The sequence below is a fragment of the Falco rusticolus genome, chromosome 9 (genome assembly GCF_015220075.1).
Source record: "Falco rusticolus isolate bFalRus1 chromosome 9, bFalRus1.pri, whole genome shotgun sequence".
Taxonomy (NCBI): Eukaryota; Metazoa; Chordata; class Aves; order Falconiformes; family Falconidae; genus Falco; species Falco rusticolus.
The window spans coordinates 3,723,466-3,739,827 of NC_051195.1; the positions used below are offsets into that span (position 1 = coordinate 3,723,466).

The window sequence follows — 16,362 nt, forward strand, 5'->3', positions numbered from 1 at the left end:
TCATTGTATCATTAACGCTTGGCTTTGATCACTCTCTGAAACGGAACCACTAAAGGACAAAGTCAAGGTGATGCGGCCTTAATATTGCGTGTGCTTTATTTTTTTCAGGGGCCTGTTAGCCAGCAGCTTCACAGAAACACATTATTTGAAAGACGGCACTGATGTGGTTCTCGCACGCAATTACACGGTAAGGGTGGCGTGTCACGGGGAAGCGACGCTTCATTGTTAAAACCCAAAGTGCTCTCTGCCGGGATCTGAGCCATGGGATGAAACAGCTCGATCTGTGATCTTTTTTTATTGTTTCCTTCAGTACCTTTTTGACTGCTGTGATCCTACACGTGAGTTTTTAGAGAGTGACTTTAAAGGCAAGCTGTGGGGTTTTTAACCAGGTGACTTTTAAAGCCTGTAAGATTTGTTCAGCTTCTTGGACATAGACCCATTAAAATTTTGTAATAAATGCAACCATTGTTGATCACTTACAGAGGACAGTCCGGGTTCAGTGAGGAAGAAAGCCCTAAATGTCTGATTTCCATAGTGCAGAAGCTCACATCAGAGCTTTTGAAGGCTTGACTGCCTTTCTTCATTGGGGAAGTCGTGGCTGGGGTTTGGGAGAGGGAGTGGGTTGGATTTATTTTTTAAACCAGACCATAAGACTGTTGCAGATACACTTTATATGCATGTATGTATGTATGTATTTTTATTTATATGCATGTGTATGTATATATATATATATATATATGTGTCATGGTTTAACCCCAACTGGCAACTAAGTATCACACAGCTGCTCACTCACTTCCCTCCAGCCCCGCAGTGGGATGGGGAGGGTTGGGAAAAAAGATGAGAACAATTTAATTATTGAAATAAAAACAGTAAATAGAAAACTGCAATAATAATGATAACTATAACAACAACGACAATAATAATAATAATAATAGTAGTAACAACAACAACAACAGCAACAACAATCATAATGAAAAGAGGAGAGAAGGGGAGAGGAATAAAATCCGAAGGGAAGGGTAAAAACCCAAGTGATGCACAACACAGTTGCTCATCACCTGCTGCCTGATGCCCAGCCAGGCCCCCAGCAGCGATCGCACAGCCCTGGCCACCACCACCACAGTTTACATACCGAGCACGACGTCCCATGGCATGGACTACCCTTTGGGCCAGTTGGGGCCACCTGCCCTGGCCGTGTCCCCTCCCGGCTTGTTGTGCCCCTCCACCCTCGCACTTGCAGGGCCGGGAAGCTGAAGTGTCCTTTGCTTGGTGTAAACATCACCCAGCAACAGCTAAAACCATCACTGTGCTTTCAACTAGTTTCTAATACTAAATCTACAACACAGCGTGGTATCAGCTACTAAGAAGAAAATTAACTATATCCCAGCCAAAACCAAACCAGGAAAATATATAAATACAGCTAATATCATCCTTGTTAAAATCAGTAGTTTAAAACTGCTTTTTATAAATAAAAAAAAAAAAAGATTTAAAGCAGTAATGGTTCTGTTCTCTGACAGTATGAATTCCTTAATTAGAAACAATGCAGCAAGTGATTCTAGTTACAAAGTTTATATTTTGTCTGCCTAAGTCCTATGAAGTATCTGTTATGTTATATTATTATTTATTGACACTGTCAGAAGAGGCATCGTGCCTTGTGTTCCCACCCATAACGGGCTTTGCATCTTCATTATAGCCCCAGACATCCCAAGTAAAGCAGTCATTCTGAAAGCATTCAGCATTTTCTTTTTTTGCTGGATGCTCGTATCTTCTTCAAAATCAGCTTACTAGAAAATACTCATTTTTTTTAGAAGAAGGAAGGCTGTGTAGACTCTTAAAGGAAGTGAAAGGAAAGAAGTGACGCACACATGTCTTGGACAGACTAACCTACACTGGCATGGATATGTGTATAGCTAATGATAGCTAGGCTTTCCTTTACTAACCCAAAAACCTGTTTACATAACGGCAGTAAGTCAAGATCAATACCGACAGTGCATTGTGCTGCCTAAAAGATATTTTTTTTTGAGAGAGCGATCAGTGAATTCATTTTTCATTAAATGCCACAATATGGTTTAAAAAAGATAAGTCTCTTGAGATTTTATTTTTGTATCTCTTTTTTGCTGATGACATCAGCGTAGTCTATAGTTGAAACCAAAGTCCAATTTCCCATTGAAAATTTGCTTAGTCAAATTCTGCTTGGAGGTCAAGCCCAGTCAGGTTTGTGGAGCTGTCATTTGGGGAGTTTCTCTGGCACATAAGTCAGTGTCTGAGTTATTTTTCTGGTTTATAGCACCTGAAAAATTTGCAGGTGTCACAAGCTGGTATTTATTAAATGATCTCAAGTAAGGGTAGAGTACTGTTTTAAGTATGACAAATCAGCCCTGGTAATTATTTGGGTTTAGGGGGTCATCCATTTTATATACTAGTTTATAGGAATAAAATTATCTGATAGGAGAAAAAAAAAACAAACAACCTGTGGTTCAGTGGAGTTACTGAGCTAGAAATCAATTTTCTACCAGTGCAATTGCAGGCCATGGTCTGATAAGTTTACATTTTCAGTATTGAGCTTTGGCATCATATAGTATGTGGATCTTAGAGAAATTGTGAAATGAGCCACAACAAGGAGCTCAAAGTTGATAAAATGACAAGTTGTTTGTGGAGAGGGAAAGAAATCAGGACCTTTGGTATAATTCACTTTCGGATAAAGACAGCTAGACTGCAGCAGCAGCCTGTGTGGGACGAGATACCAGCTTGCCCCCCCCCGTTTCAGAGGGCTGTTCTTAATGCTGGTGATGCTAGACGCCAAAGACTGCCTTCTTAAGAGCTCTGAACTGCCCCTCTGCCTTATACGTTAAGTAATGAGAATAAACCTGCTTCATTTTTGGTTTTAGCCTGTTTCAGGGTCACTATATGAGAGTCAGTGCTGAGGCGGAGGGCACTTTTTTCTTCTGTCTTATCAACTGGATATGTGTAACTGATAACATCACAGTGAAATAGCATGCTCACACTGAGAACTTTGACATCCATCACAACCGTGACTGAAGCAATCATCCCCAAACAATTCAGTTGGTGACTTCCTCCCTTCTATTGTGGCTTTATCCTTGCCAATGTGTCATCGACTACAAGTACTGATGATAAAAATACCCAAGAGTAAAACACCCTGTTTCTGTCATTTCTTTCACTGAGAAAAGCCACTGGAATTTGTATTTAGAAAGTCAGATGTTGCTGTTCTGTGTTCAGTTGCTCATGTTGGAAATACAAATGCTCTAAACAATTTTTTCATGGTGTAGTGTTATTTGCAGAAAATTCATATCTGAATTATTATATCTTGACCAGCATTTTCACAGCTATTGGTTTCTTTAACACAATCAAGGTGGTCTTTAGGAGTCTGCTATGTAAGGCTTTGTAAGTGAAAACCATGCCCCAAAACTGAAAAGGTTAATTAATGCAGCTAGATGGATGCGAATGAACCAAGTAATAAAAAGGCACAGTGAGATGACTGTCAGGTTGAAGCATGAGTGATAACTTTCCTTTGCACTAATAAGATCGGAACCTTTTACACGGCTGTTTTCAGTTTCCAGGTGGCATTCAAAGGAGCCATGCGAAATGAAATGCTGGATGTGACACAATCGCTGCTTTCCAGCCAGTCACATAATTGGGAATGTAATATAACCTTTAGTCAACAATAAAATTAACCTTGATTCCAGACAGATATGTGTATATGCTAGGAAAGTACCTCTGTTGTGGGTGCCTTTTGCAAGCGGTGGCTCATTGAGGAAACACAATAACCTATCCACAAAATGAAATTGTATTGTTGCCTCTTAAAATAGAAGACCCTCTTATTCTTCGTTGTTCTTAATAAGATGCAGCCGTTCGGTTGGTTCAATAAATGGTTTCCTTTCTAACCTGTTTCCCTTCCCCTTCTGTGATTTTTTCCAAACTATGGGGCTGGGGTTGGCTTTTTTGTACTTCTCTTTCTCCATAGCTGCCTCCTGTAGACATACAGAGATGCAAATGACCTTAAATTAAAATACGGATCTCTATAGAAACTAGTAAAATGTGTCAGCTGATTTGTTCAGCTGATTAATTTTATAAAACATCCTATATTGTAGCTTTAAATAACATAACACAGAAAAAGGTGGTCAGTCATGCAAGCTAAACTTCACTGACCTTCTTTCAAAAAAAGCAATGCAAAACCAAGCAAAAACCCCACCCATCCCCAGCTCTTTGAATTTTTCAAAAGACCCAAGGTTTAGGAACCGTTTGGATGTTAAGTACAGTGAATATTTAGTGGGACAGGAAAAGTGCTGTCAGCGCATTTCTGAATGCTGTAGCCTGAAACTGATAATCCCTTTGAAATGAAGGGATGGAAAACCATGAGGAAACTAGAGAGCAGAGAGTGTTTATGACTACTGAAATGTTTTCTCTCTTTTGCAATCAGGGTCACTGCTATTACCATGGCAATGTACGAGGTTACCCCGACTCCTCAGTCAGTCTCAGTACCTGCTCTGGACTCAGGTGAGCCAATATCTCAGTAATGCTCGAGCTCCTTAAGAAACCATCCTACTACCTGTTGAGGTTTTATTTTGCCTTTTAATGAATGTATCAATATCTGGGTTTCAAATGTTGGTACAAGCTCTGTAAAAACATTAATCCTCTAGTTGCTCAGAAAAGAAAAAAATGAAATAGGTAATGCAATTTGGGGTTTTTTTTCATGACGTCCCTTCTCTCTTGCTGCCCATCTTTCTTGATACCCCTTTGCAGCAATGTGGTGCTTGGCATATTTCTGGGCTGGCGCCCAGCGGCCCTCCAGTCCTCCTGGTCCTCAAAGCTGTTTCCCCAGCGATGGCAGGACTGCTTTGCAGCTATGAGCTCATGCATCGTCCAGCAGCCTCGTCATTAGGAGAGACTGCCTTGTAAATATGGCTGTGGAGCTCAGTGAACGGCGCTCATGGCAGGTATGATGCTCAGCGTTAGGTTTTTAGCTACGTGTTAACAGAAGGGTAGCAGATTCATATTGCTGAAATTCAAACCTCTTCTGAGTTTGAGAAAGGAACAGGCTGACAACATTTTAAAAACACAATGGACACGGTTCAGGAAACAATTATCTTCCTTACTTGGACAATCAGAGACTGGTATTTACTCACAGAGCTGTTCCAAATCACAGTAATTAACTGTAAATTGGCTCTAGTGTTCTCCCTGGAAAACCCAGTTTTCCTGTCAGATTTCCAGCTGTCTCAACTTTTCCTGGGTTTGTTTAATTTATCTACAAACAGCATGAATAGCTGGAGTCTTTTTCCCTTGATTTTGTATTTTGTGCAGTGGGGGTATTACCAAGGCTTTTATAACGGAGCTCTAGGACAGGCAGCAGCAGAGCAAGAAAAGTTTGTTACCAGGACCCCTCTCCCTGTCAGAGGGACCCGTTTGCTGGGATTCCTGTGGCTCATTCCCACATGGAGAGGGGCTTTCTGGGTGCTTCAGTATGTATCTGGCAGCTTCACCAAGTTCACTCTAATTAACCCCTTGCACAGACCATGGCAGTCTGCGTTCGCCAGTTGTTCCTACAGCAAGTGAAATATAAGGCAGCGCGCTCGGTATTTCGGTTAAAGGGGCTGCGTTGCTGCAGGGTCCGTGGGGCAAGTTTGGACTGTGTGGGACAGCATCTGCACCAATGTCTTATTCCAGAGCTACCTAAGAAATCAAGAACTCTCCAGATAAATTGCTCTTCTCCACATTTTCTTTCTTCTCTAATGTGCTCTTTTTACAATTGTTGAGCTCAGAGAGTCATTTCCCGGGTTTAGGTAGTGAGGTATGTCAAGGCAGCATATGCTGGCAGTGACATTTTTCTCTCATCTGGCACAATTACAGATAAATCCCCAAAGTGCAAACTGACAGTATTAGGCTCATTCCCCATAGGAAAAGTGTAGCAGCATCTTTTTCGATACAAAGTTTTGTAAGTTTCCCTGCCAATGCATGTTTTCCTCTAGCAGGAGAACAACTGAGGACGTATCTCAGCATCCGTGCCCATTTAGCTGCTACATTCGCTGCTGAGGTTGGCTAAGAGAGTGTCCACGAGTGAGAACAGTTTGTGACTATGGTGCCTGGTGACTTACTCCACAAAGTTCATTTCATAGCCTGATAGCAAATAGTAATAACTTCCAGTCATTACCTGCACTTGATCTGATCCAGCAACATCTGTTTGAAAGGCTTCATAATGCACTGTCAGCTACTTGAACCATCCAGATCTTCCCATTAAAACTGGTTAGGAATAAAAGGCCAGGTGGTACGAAATCCCAAGTAGCTGCACTGAGGTCCTGAAAGCACTAATCATCTTCCAGAATCAGGCCCACAGGTCACCGTGTACCTCTGCCACCAAAAAATATTATTGTATCGCTGCATCCCTTGAGAATTTGGGTGGAGAGATCTAGTTGAAGTTGTTCTTGCTCATTGCAGGGGGGGGGGGGGGGGGGGATTGGACTAGATGACTTTAAAGGTCCTTTCCAGCCCAAACCATTCTATGATTCTATGATTTTCTGCATGTGATCGAGTCTGAAATAATATGAGGAGAAATAAGGCAATTCAAAACTACTCCATGGCTTGCCTTGCTGGCAACTTTACTAGTATTAGAGCTTGAAAAAATGGTTATGGATAGGACAGGATAGGTTAGGTCAGAGTAAAATAAGATGATGTACTTGCCCACTAGCTTGCTGGAGTAGGGACTCTTGTTTTTCCATGACATGACAAAGGCTGCAGGCTGCAGGGGTAGGGACATAAGACATCGTGTGGCCATGGAGCCCTGGGTGAAGACAGTCCCTGGAGCAGCCGTTTCACTTGCAGCAACCAGTGGAAGGAAAGACTGGTCTCATTCTCAGGGTCTGGTCCTGGCTTTGTGACAGTTTCTAAGTGAATTGGACAAATCCCTCTGTCTCGGTTTCTCCATCTGTGAAATTCATTTAAAGATTGTTACCCACCTCACACAGCTGTTGCACAGAGCTGAAGTTTAAGTGCCTGAAAAACATCTAATGAAAGGAAGTGCGAGCTCTTAGCTCACTGCAATCTCAGAGCGCTAATATCCTCCCACTCCTACCAGACAGGCACCTTGGGCATTGTTCCAGGTGTGGATAGGTAGGGACTGTGTCTTTTCCCCCAGATTAGGAGAGTTCATTAAAAGACATGAAAGTAGTCATAAAGAATAGGTTCCACATTTTAGCATGCTCTGAAGCCTGAGTGCTCAGTGGTAGTCAAAGAAGCAAAAAGGATCATAGGAATTACTGAGACAGAAATAGAGGATAGAACAAAAACCCTCATTACCACTTTATAAATCCATAGCGCACTCACATCCTGAATTCTGCGTGCAGTTCTTGTTTTCCCCTCCCCATCCCCATCTCAGAAAAGGAAGTATTATATCCAGAAAAGGTACAAAGAAGGGCAAAAATCATGATCAAAGGTATGGAACAGCTTTTATCCAGGAGAGAAAATAGACTAGGATTTGTCATTTTTGAAAGGACGTGACAGAGAAAAGGGGTATGATGAAACAAGGTTGAATATCATGCTGAAGAGGGGACAATTACTGAATATTTTTCGTAACCCCAAAATTAGGAGACGCCAAATGAGACTTTAGAGCAAAGGAAAATACTTTTTTATTCAACACATAATGAAGCTGTGGAGCTCACTGTCACAGGTGGGTGTCAATGTAAAACATACCATTAGATTCAAAAAAGACGAGACAATCTGGGGAGGGGAGTTGGGGGAGCCTTTCCAGGGCTGTCACACCTAAAGATGTCCCTGACATCCACACTGTCCCAGCTTGGGGTACCAGCTGTGGTGGGCTTGTTACGTTCTAAGTATCTGCTGTTGGCCAGGGCCAGAGACAAGGTGCTGAGCTGGAGTAACCTTGCTCCAACCTACTGTAACCATCAAGCTCTTACTTACAGTGCAGCCACAGGGTTGAGCATTTGAGATGTGTTACTAGCATGATGACATGATTACTCCAGGATGAGCTACAGGAAGAATCAAGTGTGAAATATGCAAACTAAGACAGGTTTGGCTCGTTTGCATTTTTCGGAGAGGTAAGGGGGTGAGATATAAAGGTAAGCGAGTAGTAGACTTGGCTCTTTATACACAGACACTCATGTATCCAGCTACGTTACATCCTCTGACATAACATTCAAGTACCTGGCTTCACATAGGATTACAATGGCATAAATCGTTGGATTGATGCTGATAGCTGCCTGAAATGCAGATTAGAGGAGAATATAATCATGCCATAATCTGTATCCTGCTGGCTCCTCTGGAGGAGGAAGAGCTGAATGGCGAAGAGGAGACGGTAAGTGCTGAATGCACGAAATGGGAACAATGGGTAATCAGGATTTCCGGCGCTTCCATCTGGCTGAGAAAGCCAATTAGACTGTCAAAGCTTGTGGGAAGGTGAAGGTACGACAAAGTCCAGTCATTTCCTTCCTGTCCTCAGGAAATACCCTTCTGTTTATCTAGCTCGGAGGCTCTTCAAGGTTTTAGCAAATCGTTTTGGCCTGCAGCCATCACACACATCTCCTGTGATGAATTTGTATAGACTTGAAGGGTGTTTTCCCCTGTTACTTTTGCTACAAGTGCAGAACCTAGCAAATACACGCAAAAACGTGACCTGAAGAAGAGCGCAGCCTCCCTGGCCCAGGGTCTGGCAGAGGAAGCTGGCGCGGGGACATGCATCTACAAAGGGTCTACAGTGACCTCCCTGGGCGGGGGGGAGCTTGCCAGGTGCTCTCAGAAATGCCTCGGTAGTTCAAGGATACAAATCTCACAGGCAGGAAACCTTTTCTTTCTGAAACACCAAAATGCTCTTGAGAACCCTGAGAATCCCTCGGAGTTACCCGATTGCTAGATAATAAGCCCACTACACGTACGGGAGGTGTTCAGTCATTGTCCAGCCTCAGCAGCGACTGAAAGGTGCTGTGCCCACAGTGACAGCGGTGGGGATAGGGCCCCAGCCCTGAACGGACAACCATTCTGGATGGGATTACACAGCTGGGCTACCCGAGGCTGCTAGGACAACAGCCATCCAGCCATTTCTCAAACGGTCTGGCTGAGCTCACTGGCAGCCCAGGCACAGTCGGTTGAAGAGGGGGTTTAATATGACACTCCAGACATCAATTATAAAAAAAAAAAAAAAAAAAAAAAAAGAATGGAAGTAGGAAACCAGTGATAAAAAATATTTAAATTCCTCATAACTCCTCAAGCACCATTTCCCCATAGAAGGAGAGATTTCATCCAAAAAAAAGAAGTTAGGAGAAAACCCCAGTTGAGAAAAACACCGGCTTGGATGTGTGCTTTTCCCCATACTTTCTGAAGAGCTTTTTAGTTCATATAAACATCTCACATGGTTTGTAAGTTATCCAACTGTGAAACTACTGGACATTTTTTGAGCTTACTGTTAGAAAGCATTCAGCTTCTGGTGTTTCATAGCTTCTGTATTCTGGCTGTTCAAGCGGTAAACAGCTCCCGGATCACAATCACCTCTTTGATCTGAGATGAACGTTATGTCCATTCTTTGACAATTGTGTGCACACTGTCCCCAGGTGCACAGGAATCCCCCAAGCACCACTGCTACTGCCAGGACAAGAAAGAGATGATCTGTACCCAGCTGCCTGAGCCTGCCCCTTTTCCATCAAGTTTGTGCCTGAGAGCACTTAATTAAAACAAAAACAACAACAAAAATCAACCACAACAAAGCAGAACTGAAATTCAATTTTTTTCATACGCTTTGCAACTTGAAAAAGCACCCTGTGAGCCTTAATGTGATGTGCAAGTCTGAATCAGGCCTTCTTTTATTGTTATTCCGTTTGCTGCACAGCACTATAAAATGTGCTCATTAAATCTGCACTGATGCCAATGCCTCTTTCCTTCTTCATTTTTCTCTCCTTTCCTTGGTCTGTCTTGTTGCCCTCCCAGTTGTGCTCACATGTGACACTTCCTCTGATAACACAATTACTGTTTCTTGCAACCCAAATGCTGGACATGAAATTGCATTATCACTTTCAATTCAAGTAACTCCTTGCTTAAATTCCAGGAATCAAAGTTGCAGACCAATATGCATTCACTCTGGACAAATCTGTCTTGCACTGAGAAGGGATTCAGTGCGTTCTACAGTAGGCTCTGGGTATGACTACATTTTAGACACTGCGCTATAGAATATATTTTCAGGTTAATGAAAGGCATTGGCTGGAATAAAACATATGTGACTAATGATGTGTCTGCATGAGAACACTTCTACCACTACTGCAATATGTAAACCCAATAATGCTACTGCTTCAGCCTCCCTTTGAGATGCTGCCTTTTGTTGATTTGGGTCAGACTTGATATTTTAATGGGATCCTGGTGTGCAGTATAGTAGGATAGCAGTATTACTTGGGTCTTGTACGATACTTTTTTATCAATAGATATTTATTGTCTCTGGTTTCTAAAATTTATCCCATTTTAAAGGTGGGGAATTAATGCAGAAAGAGGTGAATGACCTGTCCAAGGCTGCCCAGGGGCAGTAGTAGAGACAGGAGTACTTCTGTCTCTGCAGTCCAGCTCCCATTCTCTGTACCTCCCAGTCGTTTAAAGTTAAAGAATGACCAAAACATTTGGAAAATATCTAAAGATCACCTAACCCATTAGAAAAACAGTTGATAGAGCATCTTGTTCATTTATCCCAATAGTACTCATCTGCAACTTATTAACACAGACTAGAAGTGAAGTTTTCATTCACTACTTCATTTTTCTTCCTCTTTTGTTTGTTTGCCCTTTTACTTGCCTGGGAATTTGTTACAAAAAGTCCTGAGTATGTAGAATAGATAAGAAAAATAAATAAAAATGACCTATCACTTTACAGATTGATGTCGTGCATGTTCAGAAATGCTGCAGTGAGTGACAGCTGTACCTCCACCACAAGCATCATGAGAACACGCCAGGGCCACAGGGCTCCAGTTCTGTTCTCTATTTAACTATAACTCTCGTTGGAATAAGCTGTGGGATCAGACCTTGTACTTCCGAAGCTGTAGCATTAGTTATGAAATGTAGGTGCTGTGATTTTTTAGGTGGCACTTGAGCACTGCACAGTCTTTTGCTGTGTCTGTGGCCAGAGACAGCCTTAATGTGAGTATGTGGTGTGTAAGCATGACAGCCCTCTCTAGTCTAATTAATTTCTTACAAACTGAAAACATCTACATTCCTTTTCCAGTGGTAATAGAGCTTTTTATTATTATTGTTTAGAAATGAATATAACTTTGAGCTTCATTAAAACCAAATGTTTAATTCATTCATGGATATCAGATTTATTGATTTACTTAGCTTTCCCTGTATAGTACAGCAGAATAATATATAACAGTTTCATATAATGCTGTCCTAGCCAAGTTTTACTTTAGCATCACAATTTCTCAGACAAGTATGCATTGATGGTTTATGTTGGCAGGGCCTTTGCTTCTGCTGACAAGTTGGAAAAGAAAAATCCCATTTATATTTTGAGATTTCCTAAAGCCTGTTGATACATGAAATACGACTGGCCTTGCATTAGGTTTTGTTTTGGTTTTGCCTTTTAAGAGGAAAAAAAAAATCACATTTGACTTTATTGACAGTTAAAGTAGTGGACTTATTTTGTCAGATTGCATTTCCCTAATTGAGAGGGTCCTGGCAAGTTAAATAGCAATTAATAACAACTGACTTGTTTAAGTTATGTTTTAATTTCTTTTTCTTTCTGATGGAGAGAGTTCTCCCATCATAGGCCATTTCATATACGCGTTCCCCATGTGTCCATATGGCATATAAAGGCATAGAGCAGGCAAATACCAATGAGTCGTTCATGTTGAGAGCTGATTAGCAGCAATGTGGATGTGGTTTATTTGGTGCTGAGCACCAGACATGCGCAGGATTCAAACCCTGATGAGAGGTAGAATGAAATGTTAACTCATGCTCAAGACCACACTGAAGCTGCTTCCAGTTGGCTTGGAGCCTGTGAACTGATGTCTGGACATGCTGTATGATATAGATTTTTCTGTTTTTTTCCCCTCCCTCTCTGCTACCAGTGATGAAAAGGACAGCCCGATAGATTTAGACAGGATTTGAACTGTCTCTTGTCTTTCCTGCCCAGCTTATTTGCAAGATCTTTCTGACTTCCCAGTATCAGTATGGTTTGGGACTGGGGAAAACACAGATGCCATGAACTAGCTATCTGGACACCAAGTAATGTATACTTTATATTGCATTTTTCCCAAGTATGTATAAGCTTGGGAATTCTGGGAGTCTTTTGCCTGGAAGAGGTGATGGTAGGACTCCAAAAGATTTCAGTAGACGTTGGTCTTAAAGAGCAGCCACTTCTCAAGTATTCCCAGAGTTGCTGAAATCCCTTTAGAGTTCCTTGAATAACCTTTGGTTGGGGATCTGTAGTTTAACATACTATCTATTTGGCACATTGGAAAACATCGTATTATTTAACATTAATGCCTGATGGAAAAGTTACACCATCTTGTCCTTTGGGGAACATAGGCTGACTCAGGAGTGTGGGAGAACCATGTTCAAAAGAAAGACACAGAAACGGTGTAGGAGTAACAGAGGCTTCTTTGAAACACCTGAAAAAAGTGAGAGGAAAAAGTAGTTTTAGATTTATTTTCTTTACATCAGATTCTTAGTATTGAATGACTGGTAGGTATTGTTCATCTAATCCTGCCACACCAAAAAAAGAAAGAAACCATAGCTTTGAGTAGTTACACTTTTAAGGTGCTGTGCTTGGCACTGATTGATGGGGGGAAAATGCAATTGTAGGAAAAGAAAATAAGTCAGAAACAGAAAGCTGGCCAAGAAAATTCATATTTGATATTCATTATCTTATTACAGATGGGCACAAGCCAAGTGCTGATACCCTGTAGGCAGCCCTCAAAGGATAAGTGTGCATTACATGAAAAGTATATTTTTCCTTATGCCGAATCCGCAGATTTTTTTTTACCATGGGATTGCTTCATATGCAAAGGTGGAAGTGTTCTTAAAGTCTGATGCTGTCACTTGGGATGGGACAGTGGCGAGCTGAATAGGCTGCCCTGGCTCTGGTGTGCTCAGTAGAAAAAATTTAATCACTCTGGTACCAGCTCATTTGTCTGTATGCTCTGCAGCTAATGAAAATGAGGGGTAAATAAATGGTATTTACTTATTTTACACAGAAGCTTGATATACAAGGGGTACATTGGAAACCTGACATTGCTGTGGCATGTTTTGGCTGTGAACTCTTCAAGACAATAAGCTGGCTTTAAGAAAAAAGAAAAAAAAGGTGCTTTACCCAGTAAAAGGATGCTAAGTCTCTCCCTATCTAGTATAAATAATTAAAGAACATTATTTAAGTCTATATTTTTTTAAAGTTAATGTTCTAAGCAGGATAAAGTTTAGCATTAAAATTAAAACCCTGCATGGTTTTATGTTGGTTTTGAGTTGTCAGGAAGGGGAGAAGGTCCGGCTGGCCCCTTTCAAACAGTGACCAATGGAGTTCTGTCTCCATTGCTGGCTCCAGCTGCCTCCAAAATTAAATGACTAATTGCACAAGGGAAAGACAACAGTCCTTATTTGATTGTGCTGATTAAACAGTTGCTGATTATCAGAGTAAAGGGAATACGTTGTCCTAGTTTCCTAAATTCTTCAATTAATAAGGCAGATCTGAAGATAATTCAGAGCTGTAGGGTATAAGGTTACTCAGATCATGGGGCGACCTGCTCGGAGGTCTCTCCTGCGTCGTGCATGCTGCATGGTACCCTGGCTGTAGCTACAAGGGTTACTGTAATAAATCAGTCCTGCTTTTCCAGCTGTGATCAATCATACACAGCATGGCTGTGCCATGGGTAAATAATATGTCTGACCTGATTTGCCAAGGCTACTAAGGAAGCTACAAATGAATTATCAGGCCCCGATTCTTGGTTCGCGTCAGTAAAGCAGGTTCTTGCAAATGCTGTCACACAGCCTTTAATATTATGTGTTTCCAGTCTTTTCTTTTTTCTTTTTTCTTTTTTTAATCTTGGACTTCTGATTGTTGTAGTTAACAGGAAAATGGTCATCTGTTGGCTTGGCTGAACTGGTGTTAATGATGGTTTATAGCAAAAGTGTGCAGTCAGCTTGGAATGAAAATTTCAGTTAACTGGTTAGGAGGCCAAAGACTTGAAGTTTCTTCATCATATCTTGCCAAGAATAGAATAGCTAGGGCAGCTTTTTCCTAATAATTTTACTTTTTGTTTTTAAATCAGTCTTTATGGTGTCATTAACCTGCTTCTGGGTCCTTCCTCTTTTTCCTTTTTTTCTTTTCTTAGCTTTCTGCAGAAGAATTGTATAGAGATACGTATCAGTATCACAGTGGTTGTAGTGTCTTACCTTTGTTGCAGTACAGACAGAAATAAAAAGAGCAGACAGTTCCTGTACACCACTAATAAAATGCAGCCAGCTTCGGGCTGAAATATGCTGCTTAATAGCATATATAGACAGTAGAGAGCAGTTTAGAGGAGGAATTGTGGAAGAATGCCTTGGCCAATTAAAAGTTTCATGGAATTCCAGGTAGATAGAATTTAATTATTGCTGCTGAACCTTTGCCAGTGCTTAGGGATTAACGCCTTCATAATTTAAAGACAGGGAAGAAATTAGTAATGCAGTGCAGTATTCTGTGTAGTGTCTAATTGATGAATGCTTACAACACCCCATAAGCAAATGCTTATCCCTGCTGGAGAGATGAGAAATGGATTTTAAAGGATGCCTTTCTCTGGCCACACAGTTACCCAAGAAAACCTGATGTCCAGCTCGATGTAGGAATTCCCTAGGGCTCTCCCGTGTGGTTGGCAGTATGCGCTCAGGATGCAAGTTAGACACTTGCAAGTTAAGCACAGAATATTAAATTCTTTTCTTTTACAGAAATTTCTACCTGAGCCCTGTCTGCAAACCTACTTCATTCCTTCTTATGCGGCGCCAGTCCTGCTGTACAGTAGAGCAGCCGTCTTATTCTGTGGTTCTACAGTTGCAGTTATAATTACTAATTCCAGTGATACTGTTGGAGGTTGTGCTACTTCATGCCGTAGAGTACCAGAAACCCTACTCCAGCACGTGCAGGCCATGGACATCCACACCAAGCTGCCGATATTTCCTGTGCTGAGCTGAAAAAGCAGCTTTATGCCAGCAGCTTCCTCAGCAGGAGGAACTGGAAAGACATTCAGTCTTTTGTCAACTTTGCTTTACTGTAGCAGCTCAGAATAATTGGGCAGGACCCAGCACAAGAGCCCAAGCATGGCTTTTATTTGGTGAGTTGTCTGGAGTGTACAGGGAGAGTGGTTTTTGCTTAGGAGACGGCATGTGAAGCCCGCGGTTGGCTGCATGCCCTCGGTTCTTCCACGTTTCGTGGAGCGAGGTGTTGTATCTCTTCCTAAACCCCTCTTTCCGCTGGGCATACAGTAGCTTAAAGCACTGCAACAAGAGTGCTTTCATTGATGGAAACACTTTGAGGTCCTCAGAGAGCAGGTGGTATTGCTGTAAAAATTACTGTTTTGGGTAGTAAAATGAGTTAAACAGGAATCCACTGGTTAATATAGCTGAGCTTCATTCTGCCGTCCCACTGTGCAATATTTAATAATCCCGGTTTGATATTGCAGTGCCTCTTTCATCTGGTAGAATTGATGCTTGCATCAGCATTTGTTTTAAAAGGTATAATGCACAGTGCAGATCCTAATGAATACTTTAACTCTGTACCTTTTCTTTCAAAAGCCTTTCACCATGCTTTTTGTTCATTACTGTTTGCCATGGGTCCTCAGAAGCACGCACGTCGTGGCTCCACTCAGCAATGGCAATGCATCACTGAGAGAATGCAGAACACATAAAACACAAATATAATTTTTCTCTACAGTACAGTAGTTCAGAAGAGGAAAATTTTCTTTGAGCCATTGCTTCTTCTAGAGTATAGCATACTGCAATGACAAATATACAGCTTTGATGTTTCCTGCTCCACTCAACCATGACATTGTAAATCAGCACTTTGCTTTTTCATACTCCATCATTATTAAAACCTGTTGTAAGTTTGTTGTAGACAAACACACATTAGCTCTTGAAAACTATGCATCTTACTCTAGTCTCTTCTGTAACAGGGGAATTATTGTATTTGAAAACAAAAGCTACATTCTGGAACCATTAGAAGGTGCTACAAGTGAACACAAGATCTACCGAGCGGAGAATCTGAAAATTGCCCCAGGATCTTGTGGCCACCAGCTGGACATCTCTGCCATCAGGGCTGATGACAGTGACATATCACACCATTCTCAAGCTGGCAGGGTAGGTGGATGATGCACTTTTATGTTTCTGATTTGCCGAGTACATCTCTGG

General features: G+C 41.6%; 1 protein-coding gene across 1 annotated transcript in view; it reads left to right on the forward strand.

Annotated features, from left to right (window-relative positions):
- The window catches only part of ADAM12 (ADAM metallopeptidase domain 12), a 187,357-nt gene that overhangs the window by 103,921 nt on the left and 67,074 nt on the right, over positions 1–16,362 (forward strand). Inside the window, exons 4-6 of the mRNA XM_037400747.1 lie at positions 109–187; positions 4,436–4,512; positions 16,128–16,311. Coding sequence (XP_037256644.1) covers positions 109–187; positions 4,436–4,512; positions 16,128–16,311 — 340 coding nt within the window. The remainder of the gene's footprint in view (positions 1–108; positions 188–4,435; positions 4,513–16,127; positions 16,312–16,362) is intronic.